Source organism: Lacerta agilis, chromosome 2, assembly GCF_009819535.1.
Source record: "Lacerta agilis isolate rLacAgi1 chromosome 2, rLacAgi1.pri, whole genome shotgun sequence".
NCBI lineage: Eukaryota > Metazoa > Chordata > Lepidosauria > Squamata > Lacertidae > Lacerta > Lacerta agilis.
In genome coordinates, this window is record NC_046313.1 from 76,709,753 (window position 1) to 76,727,641 (window position 17,889).

Sequence of the window (17,889 nt, forward strand, 5' to 3'; positions counted from 1 at the left end):
AAATCCTGTTCCTTAATTCTGTGATAGGCCAGTTGTTCTGTAGTAGGAGAAAGATGCTCTGCACATGCAGAGAGGCATATTTAAATATTCATGCTAGCTACTAAAAATACAAAATGGCTACAAAGCCCAGCTACTATCTGTGCACTTCCGAATCCCACCACCTGGAGCCCCATCCACAGAACCATTTTACCTCATTTGGAAAGGATTCACTTGATTGTAACTTGTATGGTTATTGAAAATAGAGGTTCTTCTTTGTCTAGTAAAGAATTACTGGCACAAGGGCATTTTTCAAAGTTTAATAACAGATTTAAGTATTTTTAAAATCCACAGGTAGTCATAATTTTAAACAGGATTAGTGTAAAAATATTGACAAAGTGGGATGAGGAAACTAAAAAACGTGAAAAAATTATTATGAAACTTTTTAAAATATAGCGACTATGCTTTGACATCAAGTCTTTATTAACTATAGCAGGTCATTTTCTCTTCTATGCTTTAGCCTACCCCCAGAGCAACAGCTAATGAAGGAAATCAACAGAATTGTTTAAACTTCTTCTCAGATTAGAAGGAATGGAATACCCTGAGCTTTTCTACTAGAAAATTAACTAAATTTAATAAAATGCCACTTAAAAATGCTCACTGCTTTAGAGGCCCCTTCATATTTTAATTTTCAAAAGATAGTTCTACTTTTCCTCATAGCTGCAATTATCTGATGTACAATGTCATCACTTAGTTTTTAGCCCCCCACCTAAAGCAACTAGCCTGCTTTTTACTCATACAAAGGATCTCCTCTTATTAGCAAAAAGCAAACTGTTTTTTTAAAAGGAAAATTGTAAGCTACAAGGGCTTGTGAAGGATAAACAAAGTACACCAGCTCTCCTTAGGAAGCCCCCTCATACACCTGGTGGGAATTCCTAGCCACCAACAGTGACCAGTTGAGTAGCTAATACAAGACTGAATTGTCATGAATAACATTAAATCAATTATATGGTGAAATTCTGGATTTACTGCATATCAAATATTAAAGGATGCACAATCAATTCTGAACACATTTCTAATGGAAATGGAAATCAGAATTCATTACTATAGCTCCTACAACCAAAAAATACAGGAGCTTTAACATGAGCAGTTAACACCATGGCAGCCAGGCACAAGAGACACTTAAATGGGTACGGAAGTATTGTGTTTTTCTTTTTCCTTTTAAAATCTAACTGGGTACCACTATAATTATGGAGGAGGAAGTGACATCACACCTGGAAAACGGAAGTTTGAAAGGAGAATTCTGCAATCCTGGAGAAGATTTTTTTTATAACCCAGTAACTGGAACCGAGAAGTCCACAAAAGAAAGTAGCAGCAGCAGCAGATTAAGTGGCTGAAAAAGACAGGCAGTGAATAGTTTTATTCTATAACTACTAGAAGAAAAACCTCAAACACTTCTGCTAGCAAAATGAGGATACCATGAAGTACATAAAAAGACAAAAGACAGTCAAGATATCATGCTGAAGCATCTAAAAAGTTAATGGAGTGTGTTTAGAAATGGAAACGGCTACAGATTTTCTTCAAAGGAGAAAAATGAATTTGTACTAATGTATAAGAGAAAGTAGACAGATGTTTCCAGCGGACTGTTAAGTTTCAATAAGAGTACATAACCAAAATTAATAATCAGACGGCAATGGAGGGGGAGAAAACGTAAATTGCACGTTATGAGATCATGACAAGCAAAGTTCATTGCGGACCCCAAAAGCCCAGACCCTGACAGCTTGGAGCAATTTCTCAAGGAATGACTGCATTTTTCATAAAGCCTAAGGATATTTAATCCCATTTTCCATGCCAAAAATCTGCACTCTATACTTCAAAAGCCTTTTTTTATCATTTCCACTAGAAATGAGTTTTAAAAAGAAACCTAGATAAATTCTTCACATAGGTTAGTAAAACTGAAACGCTGTTTTGTTTTACAAAAGTGGGAGCTGAACGAGCAACACAACCCTGTTCTTAAAAATTAGACATTATCTCCTCACAGTTACAACTAAAAAGGCCCTGGGACTAAAAATACTCATGAGCAATAAGGCCTCAAAGATGCTATTGTCTTCAGAATCTCCACTTCTACACTGTTGAGTGAGCAAATGTTATTTAACTAAGGGCAGGAAGAGATTGTCACATTCACTATACAATTCCCTACAAAGAATTGGGGGGGGGGGACAGAGTCTTTCTTGCTAACTCCAGGCTCATCTATTCTACATTAACTCTTCCCTATAACTTTGCATTTTCCTTATCTGACATTTTTCCTGCATCAATTACAGCAGAATCAGACTATTAGAGCACTCATCTAGGTTGACCCCTTTACTGGGTTCTATTTCAGGCTTCAGGAAACAGGCTACACGTTTTGTATGTTGCTTCATATAAAGTACTCCCTGTACATACAGAACTATGTCAAGGAGGGCTCTAGGCAAGCCTTCTCTCTTGTCATACTAGCTTGTTATGCACACTGAGATTTCTCAATGTGTGATCAGGGGACAGGACATAAAAAACATGCAACCCTCCACCTGCAGTATGAAATTGTACAGTCCATCAACAGGTACTATATGTCAATGCTTTCGATAATTTACATTTGCTCCTGGATTACAAATTCACAGGACAGAAATTGTCAACTGAGAGTTATACACAATATCCAGCTATGAGAAGACAAAACACTGCTGGGACAATGTGCACACTGCACATACAGCAACCACATATAAACCTTTATAAACAAAGCTACATATCCTACTCTCAAGCTTACACCTAAAGTAAGACAGGGTCACTAGTCTTTTGGGACCAGTGAGCACATCTAGAATTTTAAGAAAGTGCCACAGGTTGCCAGCGACAAGATGGGGTGTGTGACCTAACACAAAATGGCTGCTTTAAGGGTGTGGTTCAACACAAAATGGATGCTACATCTAAAAAAAGGAGAGTCAGGACCACAAAGTGCTGTGGGCCTGCTCCCACGCCATAAAAAACACCTACATGAGCCGCCACCACACTTGCTCAGTTTTTGCACCTCTCCTCTGTTCAGTACAGGGGAGTAGGTGTTCAATGAAATGTGGGTATGAACATGTTCACTGTAAGGGAGGCTGATTCAGTACAAACAAGAACTGAACAAGAATAGCAAACTTACACACTGTAGTTTTTTGAGGGAATATTTATGTTTCATAGGCACCACAGGGTGTACTGGTAGGCACACTTGCACCCAGGGGCACCCACTGCAGGAAGACATAATGGAAGGGCAATGTATGGGAATTGTAGAAAGTGAGAGTTCAGTTAATGAATGATAGGATGAACAATACCTCTTCATCCCTTCTTTCCTTAACTAGCATTTAAATAATAAAAATGGAAGAATGGCGGAGTTCCAATGGAGCAACAAGAAAGATAAAAAACAGAGCACAGTGGGGAAATCAATACTGTAGCATTGAATTTACAGGGGACAGTGTTATCAGGGGAGTCAAGACAGCAAGAGAGGAACATGCACAATAAACAAGTGGAAGAATGCATACATTTGAAAGTTAAATTGAATGCAAGATGAGAGCCAATGTACGTAACAGAAGACAGGAAGTAAAATCATCATGACAAGGATAATTAGTTGAGCTGAAGAAAGAGAATTCATAACTGAGCAACCTTCACATGAAAACCTACCTAAAGGTTGCCTAAATGCTGCCTAGGAAGTACTCTTGATTAAAAAAACTGGGCCAAACTGGACAAAAACTAAGTTATCATCAAGCAACTGTAGGAGATGCTGTAATCAGTCCAATAGGAAGCACCTTGTCTTCCGTGAATCAGATGCAACAGTAGCCTCTCTCAATGTGTGGAGATGAGAGCAGAAAAAGGTGTCCAACCTCCTTGTGTTCATAATCAGGGAAAATGTTACACTAGTTCCATCCACCCACAAGTGATTTTGATTTTAAAATACACCTAGACTTTAGAGTAGGGGTATGGAAAAGAGGTCCACGAATAGACAGCAGACCAAGTGCCAGGATTGTTGTGAAGTAGGCCAAACTAGGTAGCCAGTGCTTAATTCAAAAAAGCACTTACCGTATTTTGCTCTTAAGAAACTGTGTTTACTTGGGAACATTTAACACTGATTAGCAATGTCTAAACTATTAAGAAACCCACTATTGCTTTGTAAATTTAAGAGCCTAGTGGACCACAGGGATTCCCAGGAGGCAGAAAACTAAACAAGACTGAATCCAGCCCATTCTTGCCTCAGAAAACTGACAATGAATAAAAATTAGAAGGTTATCTTATAAGCTGATGCCTTGTTTATTTATTTATTTATGGATATGGAGATATCTATCTATCTATCTATCTATCTATCTATCTATCTATCTATCTATGGTCTTAAAAATGGCTCAACAACTAACCAGAGAGGTCATGAGTGAATTTCATTTCCTCTGTCCTACTTACTGGCTAACATGAACAAAATAATAACAGAAACTATTATTAGTTTTCTCTTTTCTCCTGCAAAGACATGTAAAGAAATTTTCTTAATCTGATAGTATATTGGTTTGTTCCTACTCTTACATTAATGTAAGTACCATATATTTTAACACTGTGTATGTTTAGAGCTGTATGTTTTGGGTGTTTTAAATTGCCCTTAGAGGATCTATGTTCATATAATAAAATTTGCTTTGTACTGAATATAATTTCCTAATGTGACAGTTGAGTATACATGTTACATGGGCACCAATACCCAATAACAACACTACAAAACAAGACAATATTTTTATAGTTTTAAAAGTGGCATCTATGATAATGAAGCTAATGGTTTTTAATGACTTAAAAAAAGCAGATGGATGGGGATGCAATTTGCTAACAGCACAGAACAGACAGCCATTATTATTATTTTGTTCATATAAAGATAAAGAAGTTATGCTAGGGAAACCATGAGCGCTAGAACAGGAGAAACTGGAATGGAGCTGGAGAGTAGGAACTCATGCATTCTGAGACTTCATGACTGCATTCACATAAACTATAATGATTAGTTTATCAAGAGCACACAGGTGGGCCCCCGTTTTGCTTCTCCCCTAGCAGGAACCACAAATCACAATTCCTGGCTTGGTGTTACGTCCAAATCAGGGCTGTGGTTTGTTTCACTCTAAGCTAACACTGCTGAGAAGCTAAAGTTTGCTCTTGGCTTCCCATTGCTCCTCAGATGTAACTCTTAGTCAGGGATCTTCCGATTGGAAAGGAGCACCATAGGCACAATCTTCACATTAACAGTAATCCACCAGCTATTGTTTACTGTTATTTGCAACTGTTTGAAACTAAGGCAAATTGAGAATCTTTTTTTTTTTATCCCAAGAAGACTACAAGTGTATTGGTGTGATAAAGATAAATAAATAAATATATATATTTGATGAACTGTGATTAATGTAACTCTACCGGAATGAATGGGATAGTCCAACAGCATTCTGAAAGGTAACAGTAGAACCCTGTTTTGAATAGTGTCTCTGATTTTGGTCACTCTATTCAAGAAGACTTAATTCAAACCACTACATATGGCAAAAAGCTCCAGTGATGGTAATGAACACTCAATTACAAGAAGCTGAAGTAGCTACGCCTGTTTAGCCTGTTCAAAAGGAGGAAGAAAGCAAATGAGCACATAAGCCTTAGTGTCAAACCAACATAAGATATTTCTAGAAATAACTACACAGGTTAAATAGGACTGCAGATACAAATCAATGGTCGTAAAACTACCCATTAATAAATTTATATTAGAAATCAAGTCAGGGCTACCTAGCTACCACGTTTATAAAATTCTGCCTGTATTTCTAAAATAATAACAAAGAAATTTAACAGCATAGTGAAATCCATGTGCGATTAGTTTTAATCAGATGCCTCATTTGTGAAACAATGGGGCACAGGTGGAGGGTGAATGAGAATATGCTTGTATGAGCCTGAGGCGGTTGGTACCCCAAATACTGAAAATATTTATTTGTATTATTCTTCCTATTATTGGGCATCTGGAAAACACGGTATGCCAGGGTACCTTGGGTGGTATAAATAATTTAACAATGCTATTTTAGGAGCTTACAGTGCACTTGTACATTGTGGGTTGGAACTAAACTTGTAATTGGCCAAGTTTCACTTCTGTTGGAAGAGGAGAGGAAGGAGATGTCTTGCTGATCCCTCCTTCACCTTGCAGCTTCCTGAAAATCTGCACAGGTTGGCTGGGGAGCGCTTTGAGAGGGATCATATCCATAAACACAGGTCCCAATATGTAAAATTGTGATATGAAAAGCTGCCTAAGGGATGAAGTAGATATGACCTGGGGAGCATGTTTTTTACTAAATCAAAAATTCTTTCCAGTAGCACCTTAGAGACCAACTGAGTTTGTTCCTGGTATGAGCTTTCGTGTGCATGCACACTTCTTCAGATGTTTTTTACTCACATCTAAAACAAATGGTGGGGGCGATAAGCTCTGATACAGTGTGCAAAGCTACTGTGGAAAGTGGGGTTCCTGCAGTGAAGCAAGCAAAGGAAGGCAATGTGAGGGGAAAACCAGCTCCCCCGATGCATGTACACCCCTTTTGTTGCAAAAGAACTCCCCACCATCCTGGCTGTGTGTGTGTGTGTGCGTGTGTGCGTGTGAACAGGACAGACGTGCAAACAACATACATACCGGTAGCTGACTATATTACATCTAGTTCAGCCTGTAAATTATCACCATCCTAATGAAACAAGCTTCCCTTCATCAGGTTTGCTACTGCGGTTTGGATTTCTTTTTGCCCATTTTTGCTCCAAGTAGCTTACCTTCCCGCTCTGAAACATCTGGATTGCTTCCCCCTTGTGTCCAGGCAGACAGAAAGAGGAGTAAATGCAAGAGGCTGGTGGACACTGGGACAAAGCTATTTGGCCATTAAAATATGTAACAGGACAGCTACTTAAGAAAAATTTGCCCCACCACAAGCATAATCTGTGAGGCACAGATTATAGTGAGGCACTTACAATTAACATTTGTGCTGAATCACCCTTGTGCGTTTGGGATTGTTACTCACCTTTTCTTCACGAACTTGGATTAAATGGCTTTATTTTTTAAATAAGTAACTCACATTTAATACAAAGTGAAAGCAAGACCAGCAACTAGCATGCAGATTTGTAGCCTAATCTACATGTGATGAGTTTTGATGTTATGGCTTATGATACTGCAGGTTGAAGCAGGCCAAGGTGCTTTTGTTCCTTACAAGACTTTCTTTTTTAAATGAGCATGAAAAGTTGAATATATATGATTACTCAAAATAAAGCAAAGGGCGGGGGGTGGGGAGAAAGAAAGAAAAAACTTCCATAACTCCCAGTGCTGAATCAGCCTTGAATCTTAGGCTGCAATCCTAAACAAACTTACTTGGAAGCAAGTTGCAGTGTCACCAAGATAATTTATTTTCAAGACAACCTAGTAGGATCTGGGTTCTTATTGTGTACGATGGATTCTTCTCCACCCCTGTCTAAAGATGAGTCTTGATCCTAGATGCTTTCCTAAAGCACACTCTTGCTCATTCAACAAACATAAAAGTATTATACAACTGCAACGAATAGTTAGATGGACTTACAGTTATGCCCTTAAATCTATCTAAATTCCTGCAGCACCTTTTTGCAATGATAACTTCAGCACAGGTATCTAGGTGAGAAAGTGACAGAATTCAAGAAAACCAGGAGGTGTTTGATCTCGTTTAAACCATCAACTGTGTTTACCATTTCTTAAACTCTTGTATGCATGACCCATCAAGTCTAAGGAACCAACAGTACCTCTGAGAGCTTGAAGCCTAAGATCACCACTGTTTCAGATACTGAATTTTCATAAGCCGTACACCAGCACCCAAGCCCTCTGTTCAGGTTTTTCATAAAGTTGTCCAACTGGCAATACCATCACAGGTACAACTTTTGTACTAAACTAGCACTGTGGTACCTTGTTTCTCGAACTTAATCCGTTCCACGAGTCCGTTTGGCTCCCAAAACTGTTCGAAAACCAAAGTGCGGCTTCCGATTGGCTGCAGGAGCTTCCAAAAAATGTTCGCAAACCAGAACACTTACTTCCGGGTTTGCGGCGTTCAGGAGCCAATTTGTTCGACAACTAAGCCATTCAAGAACCAAGGTACCACTGTAAATGTATCTAGTATAGCTGAATACAAACATTTTTTTTCTCTTAGAGCTATCAGAAAGAAAGGAAAGGGAAATAGAGCAAATATTTTCAGAACTGCAGTCACATTGCTGATGCTAGTGCAGTTTAGTATGATAAAATGAGAACTAAAACAAGAAACACGGAGTGTACATTGCCCATATGAATGGAAAAGCTTAAAAGAACAAGCTTACAGTGAAGCAAGTTCTCAGAGTAGTCCTCTTTTAAGTCTTTGGTGCTACTTTAGAATATCCAACAATGTTAGAAGTTGCCCAAATTATGTTTTATTCCTATGCTAGGTTATTTGTTTTAATGTCAGAAATTATATTAAAGTTGTACCTTAAGAGAGGCTAGTGGATGTTCTGGACCAAGTAAACTCCAATGAAATGAAGCCAAATCTTCATCAGGTAGAATGTGATTACCTGGAATATACAATATGCAATGCTTTTAAAAAAAATATACTATATGTTACTTGTTCTACATAAATGGTTGTCTCGTTTACTTTTTAAAAAAAACCAAGGCAGTACTTGAAATTAGTGAAGTCTGATGGAGTTGGGGGGAAATAACAATCCTAAATTCAAATTTCACTTGCAGATAATGCAATTAGAGAGACTGAATATGATAATGAGTGTTTATAAGGTAACTAATCTACATTTTCCCTTGTATCACGTCTAATTCAGAAGCAATGTTTATCTAAAACGAAGTCCCATATTAATGGGGCTTACTTCCAAGTAATCACATTTAGGATTGCAGCCTTACTTCAGGTACCTCCAACTAAAAGAACACATTTCCATGTAAAAATGATTGAGATAAAAGGTACCAGATTCTGATTCACGGCTATACAATTTTAAACAAAACAAACAAAAAACCACACACACAAACCAAGAGGATGAAGAAATGATAAAACAAGTGTGCACAGAAATAGTCCTTCCAATAAAGCATTCTTAAGATCAGATAAATGTGGACTTCCATGTGTCATTCCACCTACCTAAAAGAGCAGCAAAAATAGGAAACCGATTTGGATTCAGGTCCAGTTGCTTGGCAACTTCATGCATCAGGTATTGGCTTGTCGTGAGGCTTTTTCCATTACGGCTCAGTTTTAGGGCATGGGCACTGAAATAGTAAGGGATGTTGCACAATGCGTAATCTGAATCAAATGCAACCAAGCCATGGAAGCCTTTTTCTCGGCAAAATGAAATTACTTCTTGATGGTGGTCTTCAATGCTCTGTGCAACCTATGCAAAAAGGGAGGAAGGAAGGGGGAGGAAGAACAGGATACATTAAATGTTAATACCAAAACTGAACGAATGTGCTGAAATGTACATTAACAGTTCATGTTAAAAACAAGTTCTCACACACTGGAAATGTGCAGCTCCAACTTGTTGACAACAATAGGGTATCCAATACCATCCTCAGTCAAACTTTGGTCCTGTTATGAATAACTGTCCTTCCTTCTCCTAAACACTATAAAGCAGTGTTTTTCAACCTTTTTTGGGCAAAGGCACACTTGTTTCATGAAAAAAATCATGAGGCACACCACCATTAGAAAATGTTAAAAAAATTAACTCTGTGCCTATATTGACTATATATAAAGTAATTTTTCAATTTTTCCCACGGCACACCAGGCAACATCTCGCGGCACACTAGTGTGCCGCGGAACAGTGGTTGAAAAACACTGCTATAAAGGGCCAACGAAGATCCCATATTCAAAACAAGTGTGCAGTTTCCCAGTTCAAGCATTACTTTCTAACAAGAAGGAGAAAAAAGCTGACAGCAACTCTCGATTTCACTATATTCAATTGAGGAAACTAATGAACATGCCAGACTCCCTATTCTGCTCCCCGCACCCCAAAAGACCTACATAAAAGACACCCAAGTTCCCCTGCCAACAACTTTCTGAAACATACCTGTCCCCTTGGGACATAAAAGTATTTACAAGACAACACACGTCCCATCTTAACTGTTTTCAACTCTTTATAAGCTTATCAGGTCTCATCTTGGTTTTTGGTTGTTGGCAGATCAGCAAGAGTCCATCACTCTTGTGGTGTGGCATACCGTATTTTTCCATCTATAAGACGCTCCCATGTATAAGACTATTTTGGGGGGTCTGATTTAAGAAAATGGCCTCGGCACTATCCATGTATAAGACACCCCCTAATTTTTGACACAATTTATTAGGGGGGAAACCTAGTCTTACCGGTATACACAGGAAAATACGGTATATATTTTTCCTTCTGGAGTTTAAAAGCTTGCAACTTGGACTAAAATCATCATTTGTCAAGGACCAGGACAGACTGCCATACACACAGCCAGGTATCGCTGAAATATCAAAGTCCATCACCAAGATGCAAAAAAAAAAATTGTAAGCTGCTTTGGGAGCCAATCTTCTTTAAAAGATATTTCAGCCTCCGACTTTATTTGCCCATGTATTTCAGCAAGCTTTATAGCTTTGCTGGGTTTTATTGGGGGGCTTATTTATTTAATACAATTATTTATGTCCTGCTTTTCAGGATTCAAATCTTTCCATGGTGAACTACTAGTAACAAAGATACTTGTATGAAATCATAAGTTTTGTTGGAGTTTCTTTGTCAGTCTGTTTTTTATGATTTTATTGAATCAGTTTTAATTTTTATGCCATTCTGAGTTCTCTTATTATCTTCTAAAATAACTAAATAAAGCAGGATACAATAATAATTAATTATATAATGCAACAAGGATCCCTGATGACTCAGGGATGATGATGATGATGATGATGATGATGATGATAGCTACCGCAACACCACTAGGACTGATTAAGAGATATTTAAATATCTATATATATAAAACGCAAGTGTCTCTGCGTCCAGTCCCTGTGTCTCTGGGTTTGCGCTACTGCACATGTGCCCCAGGGACTGGATGGAGAGATATCGGGCCGGGAGCAGGGGCGGCAGTTGAAGCGGGGCGGTTGATTCAGAATGCCGGCGCTCCAGAGGCCGAGGGGAGGCCACACTGCCGCTGCAACTTGGAGCGCGAGAGAAAACATGGTGCCAAAAGCAACCAGGAAGCAGCGGAGGTAGAAATGGCTGCTCACGCCTCTTCCTGAGTTTTTCCCTTTGAGTCGGGATGGGCTGCGACCCTTTTGGGGGCTGGGGTTGGAAAGCCCGTCCCCGCCAGCTGCGCCGCGCCCTCTGGCTGCCCGGCGGAGTGCGACTTCGCGAGCCGCGCTGTCTGTCTGTATATCCCAGCAGTGGGGAGGGGGCACCCACCCTCGGCCAAAGCTTAGCCTGGGGACGGGGGAGGGGTCTTCTCCTCCTCCCTCCTCCTCCCTCGGAGACGCTCATCCGCCCCTGACCGCCAGACACCCTGGGAAATACAGTTCTGGCCGCATCGAGAGCGGCGCTCCGCTAAGAAAACAAGGTGGGAAGAGCTTTGTTGTTGGCCCAAGATTGGGAGGAGAGGCGCTTTCCAATTGCATCCTGGGTATTGTAGTCTCGCTGACCAAAGGCGCTGGAGTGCGGGGAGGTTGCCTACGCGTTGGCCAAAGTGGAAATGGTGGGTTCCCCCCCCCTTCTCTCTCTTTTTGCTTCAAAACTAAAACTGCTCTAAATAAAAAACGTGCAGTTGTGGAGCAGAACATATTGTAGCCGTGACACTGATGTGGCGGGGGGCGGTGGTCCTTCTTGCGTGCAAGTACTGTGCTTCTCAATGGACAAACTGCTTTCAGTTCTTAAATCAGTTCAGCGTGCAGATGCCGCCGCCGCGCCTCTTCCTGTCAAACTTGCAGTGCCTTAGCGCTAGCCTTTCTGTACTTATCTACTCAGAAGTAACGTAAATTAAATCAAAAGGGGTTACTCCCAGGTAAGGGCTGCAATCTTAAAGGCGTGAGGTATTTTGGAGTTTCACCAAAACACAAGCACCTCTTATTCCTTTTGAAACATCTTCACCTGTTGAACTTTGCCAGCAGCCTCCGTTGGGCAGGGCAGGGAGGGGGCAGCCGGCCGGCTTCTGCCGAGGGGGCAGCTCTCCCTGTCCCGCCCAGCACCTGCTGCTGCCGCCCCCCTTCTCCCACGTAGAGGCGAAGGACGCCCCTCCACAAAGGAGAGAGGGGAGGGGCGTGGGATTTTGTGCGCAAACTCGCCGACTCTGCCTTTGTCCTCGCGGAGCAAGAGGGCCGGGTGGGCGGCCTGATGGTGAGCGGCGTCGCTGCGGCGGCGGCAACGGGACCTCCCTCCTCCATCTCCTCCCTTCTCCGCCTGGTTTCCTTCTCCTCCTCCCTTCACACGCCCTTGCCCTGCACAGACCCGAGCACCAAGCGAGCGTCCGGGCTGGCAACTGGCGAGCCCCCCGGTGGGACTATTAGCAGAGCGCGCGCCTGACACCCCTCGCAGCGGCCAAGCAGAGAGGAGCGAGGGCTCCAGCCTCTGGAAAGCAGCTGCCGCGCGGACGCCCTAGCACCGGCCCTGGTGATGCCGCCAGCCGGCCTCCTCCGTCCAGACCCCACCGGGCGGCGGTGGCGGACTCTGGCGCAGCCAGGACCGCCCGGCAGGCAGGCAGGGAGAGACCCGCTCGGCAGCTCCATTGCCCCACCCTCAGCGGCAGCAGCGGATGGAGAATGAGCCGCCTGGCGGGCGGGCACCGGCACACCCCCCCTGTCCACCGAGGCCTCCCACCGCAGTGCCCCCCTCGCGCCTGCTGGCCTGGAGTCCGCATACAAGAGGCAGGGAGGCAGGCTCCCCCCAGGCCCAGGGAAAAACCCCACTGCTGCCGCCATTGCCTCGCAGGCTGGGCCGGCGATCCCTCTGCGTACCTGCCACATATGTTCTAGCGCCCGTTAACTTAACGGGCTTAAACCACTAGTTTAAATATAATTCACATTGCCCATTTTGAATTCCATACATGCATGCAAATGCTACAAAATGCTACTGACACTTGTCAGTAAGTCAATCTAAGTGAAAAAAGTGGGATTTATGGAAGATCATGCTGACAAGTGTCCAAATTTTCCCAGAAGCAATGTTACTGAACAAAATAATGTTTTCCCAGTGTGGAGTATAAATGACCATGCTATTTGTTTGATAGAATCATAAATATAAATAATCTGAAACTGAACACATAGCTGAGTTTAGGTACATGGACAGCATAAAACAGTACTACAAACTCAGTGGATGATCCTGCTGTCATATAAGTCTGGTTTTCACATCTTACCAAGCCAAAATATGGTTTAGTAGGAACACACTGGCTCCTAAAATGGCAATAGCCACCATTTGGCTCCTCCCTCCTAAGCCATGGCTTGTCATGCTGTCCAACCCCCCACCTATGGTTTAGCTTTCTGAGACAAGCTAAGAGCTATAAACCACCTGTACCCATACCAACCTGCCTGCACCTTAAGATCAATGATAGAGGTTCTTGTTGTTTATCTGCCACTAAGTTGGTGGGTACAAGGGACAGGGCTTTCTCTGTGGTGGCCTCACAACTTTGGAATACACTGCCAACTGACCTCTATAAAGCTACTACATTTCAGGTCTTCAGAAAGGCTTTGAAGATCCAGTTCTTTTCACGGGCTTATCTACAAGTGTCACTCTATGCTGCCACTGAGTTCCTTTGGTCAATGGTCTTATGGAAAATCTTATTATTATTGCTGATTTTCTTAATGTTATATTGCATTCTATTTCATCATCACTGGAATAGTTTTACTCAAAGGTGGGCTATAATTTTTTTAATAAATGCTTGTGGGATCACCTCCTCCCAAACCACCCAGCTTCCTCAGATCAGGAGGGGCCCTTCTCTGCACCCTACCTAGAATGGAGGCTCAGTAGATGGCACAAAAGAAGCAAAGATCACCAGTGTTGAAGCAATGATTCTTCAACATCAACTTCGCTGGACTGATCATGTTGTTCGGATACCTGATTATCGTCTTCCAAAGCAACTACTCTATTCCCAACTTAAAAATGGAAAGCGTAAAGCTGGTGGTCAACAAAAGAGGTTTAAAGACGCTCTCAAGGCAAATTTTAAAAAATGTAGTATAAACACTGACAATTGGTAAACACTGGCTTGTGAGCACTCAAATTGGAGAACAGCCATTACCAAAGGTGTCATGAACTTTGAAGATGAACTCAGGACAAAACAAGCTAAGAGGAAGGCACGTTTGGCAAACCCTCACCGTGATCAACTCCCGCCCGAAAACCTATGTCCCCACTGTGGAAGGACGTGTGCATCCAGAATTGACTTCCAGTCACTTACACACTTACTGTTAAAACCATATTGATAGAAGACAATCTTACTCAGCTATGAGTGATTGCCAAAGAAGACCTCTCTGGCTGGATGTCACCAGTTGACAAAGACATTATTAATCTGGCAGACTTCTACCTCCAAACACCTTATGTAAAGGTCATACTTTACCTCTTATCTCTGCTACTATTATTATTTTTTACTTTTATTTTAGGACCCTGCACATTAAATTTTCTGCAGGTCACCCCAAGTAGTGCCTATGATGGATGGGATATAGATATATAAATTTAAAACTAGAAGCGAGATATAAAGTGAAAGGAAGTGTGTAAACTGAACAAAGCCAACAGGGAGGCAAAATAAAATTGTTTTGGCAGCATGTCAAAATAACAAAAAACAGCACACCAGACAGACCATCCAGAGTTGGGAGTTCTACAGCCTGAGCATCACAACTGAAAAGGCCCTGGCCCACATCTTAGCAAATCAGAATGCCACTTATTATGCTTGCAATGAGCAGGCAGCCAAGTTCATGAAGGTAGCCCTTCATATCGCATTCCAATCACATTCTGCAATCCAGGTACAACACAGAAGTGCACAAATGGGGACCTATCATTTTTCCATGTAACACACTTTTTTCTCAATGGAAAGCAGTTTACTCACCTGCCTCACCTGTGGACCCTGCCTACGACACAAGCACAATGATTCATGCTTTGGTAAACTCAAGACTAGATTAGTGCAATGCACTCTATGTGGGGCTACCCATGGGCCTGGTCCAGAGGCTCCAACTGGCGCAAAAGGCTGTGCCTAGGCTGTTGACCAGGAAAGATTATCACCAGCAAATAACTGTGGTGATCAAAAGTTTTTACTGGCTGCCCGTACACTACCAAGTCAGGTTCAAGACTCTTGCATTAATTTACAAGGCCTTTAATAATTTGGGTCCAGGATACCTCAAGACTTACAGGTATATATATTTCGGCTCAATCACCAAGGTCACTATTAGTGGTCCCCCATGGGTCGGATACATGACTCATATCCATCAGGAGTTGTGTGTTTGGTAATGTGGTCCAAATTTTATGGACTTCTCTCCCAACTGGTTGAACTTCTCGCACTTACTGAAGACTTTTATTCCAGCAGTAATTTAAATGAAAGTCTTATTTTATGGTTTTTACCTTTTCTGAATTGGTATTTATTGTATACTGTTTAGAATCAATTGAAGATTGTTTAGATAAATAAAATGAATTTTGTACTTCAGTATCAACACTTGACCATAACATTCCAAATGCAGCCAATATATGCAGAAATGGCAAAGAAATGGCAAACCATACTATATGTACATGGGTCTCCCAATGAGTAATAGAAAGAAGAAAAAGAGATGTCTGTATTTGCAATGCCTATTACAAACACTAGAATTAACTCTCAAAATGACAACTATATTACTCTTTATTAGTATTTCTTCCAGTTTACTTAAAGTGTCCCCAAATTTTAACTTGTATTATGCACTCATAATCTGACTACCTAACTAAAAAGTGCTGTGTATTGACAGAATAGCATGTGGTCTGAATACTGTTTCCCACGCTCCCGATAGTCTACATTTTCCACTGACAATGCAATTTGCTAGTAGAAGTACCCAATTGAGATTTCAACATATCAGTGTCATGAATTCCTATTTCATTTGACTTAGTACTACAAGAAACCATTTTATATGAAATGTCTTTTATATGAACTGTCAGCATGACAGAATTCCTAAGTTTCTATAAATTGATCTATTAAAATGTTTCTAGCCCACCTTTTATCCATAATGACATTCAAGACTTTACTCAAAATACCAATCATTAAAAACAAAACAATTATTAAATGGCACCTTGGCCAACAATATAGTATCACTAAGCACAGAACAAAACTTCAACATTTATTTATTCAAGGTTCAGTAAAATACTGTATTTGCAAAACCAGGAAATATTAAAAAATAGTAAGAATCAAATCATTGTTTGCTATACAAGTCACTGCTACAATACACTATACAAACTAAAAAACATATTTAAAGATAAAATATTTTTCACTTCAAATGTACTTCTATACACTTCTTTGAGCAAGAATCTTAGGGAATAAAAATAAAGTAGTTTTATTTTCATAGTAAAAAAATGCATACTGGTTTTAAGTATTATAAAAAAATGTGTAGTAACAGTTGCACTGCCACATATTTAAAACAAACTAAAAAGCAAGGTAACAGAAATTTCAATATGTGAAGAAACACAAAGATTTGTTGCACCTTGATAAGGGTTGAACTAGATGACCTTCAGGATCCCTTCCTACTCTACAATTTAAAATAGTCTCTAAAAAGAAATAAAATTATCAACCTAGATTATTCTTAAGTTTAGAACTTGAAGAGATATCACTAGTAAAACCAGAACTTTACACTCTAAGCCATTTTAAAGGGCAGTATCAGCATTCATTGCAATAAACATCTCTTCAAACCTAAGCTACTCATCCTATGAGGCCTGTAAAAAACACAACACACAGCACAAACTACTTGTGATAACAAGTTTTTAGACTCAATCCTTTCGTCCTTTATTAGAAATGCATGTCACATCCGATTAAGTTACAGAGGAAAGTGCGGTTGCACTTAACAGCTTTCTGCTTCCATACAGATGAATTTAACAAGCGTACATGAACAGAACAATCTAACTTGTTCATAGGAGTGCTACACTTCCATGTCTGTCATTCCTATAAGCCAATCATTACACTAGATCTGTCAACTTGCAGGCTTATAAAATTTCTTACCAGTTAAAAATGAAACAAGGGGTGGGACTTCCACTATCAACTTTGTCTGAAGTATCACTGCCTCTCTAAAAATGCAGGATGATTTCTAGGCCTTAAACCTAAGTTTTCAGCAGAAAACCACCCAATCCAAGCCTCTAGTGTTACTTTTCCAGTTCACTGAGTTAACTTCACTGAAACTTAACTTTTATGACATACTTTTTAAAAAAATACAGTAATTTTTCTCTTTCTAGAGAAACTCTCCCCCATCCTGAGAAATATCCTTTGTCCCGATTACAGATGTGGTTTAATCTGCCAAAAGGGCAGCACAAAAGCACGATAACATTAAGCTCTGATTCTAGATCTGTGCACGTCTCTGAAGGTCACAAAATATTTGCTATGCTATGCAACAGAATTGAAAAAAGTGTACAACTCCTTTGTATGTGCTCAATACTTTTCCTTTTCATAAAAATTCAAGCATAAGAATATCCTGAGGATTATACACTTTTACCTACTTAATTTCTTCTGAAGATAAAACAAACCATAATGAAATAATACTACTGCCTCTTGATATTTGTCTTTACAAGTAAAAAGTAAATGAGATGCTGTCATAAAATGAACATCGATTATTTGACATTAAGTATAGCTTAAAACTACAGGCACTACTCATTTTCAACAGTTGCCAGTTTACATGTACAGTAAGAGAAGTTTAAAACTATTTGAAACCAGAGTATGTTTAACCAGAGTATGTTTATAGCAGACATTTTGCAAGAGCTAAACCTAAAGCTACT

The 17,889-nt window shown here is 40.4% G+C and overlaps 1 protein-coding gene across 1 annotated transcript in view; it reads right to left on the bottom strand.

The window, feature by feature from the left end:
• FAM120A (family with sequence similarity 120A) overlaps window positions 1-17,889 on the bottom strand; it is a 53,590-nt gene that overhangs the window by 33,390 nt on the left and 2,311 nt on the right. The window contains exons 2-3 of the mRNA XM_033140869.1: window positions 9,129-9,375; window positions 8,480-8,562 (exon numbers count right to left, since the gene is read on the bottom strand). Of these exons, the coding sequence (XP_032996760.1) occupies window positions 8,480-8,562; window positions 9,129-9,375 (330 nt within the window). The remainder of the gene's footprint in view (window positions 1-8,479; window positions 8,563-9,128; window positions 9,376-17,889) is intronic.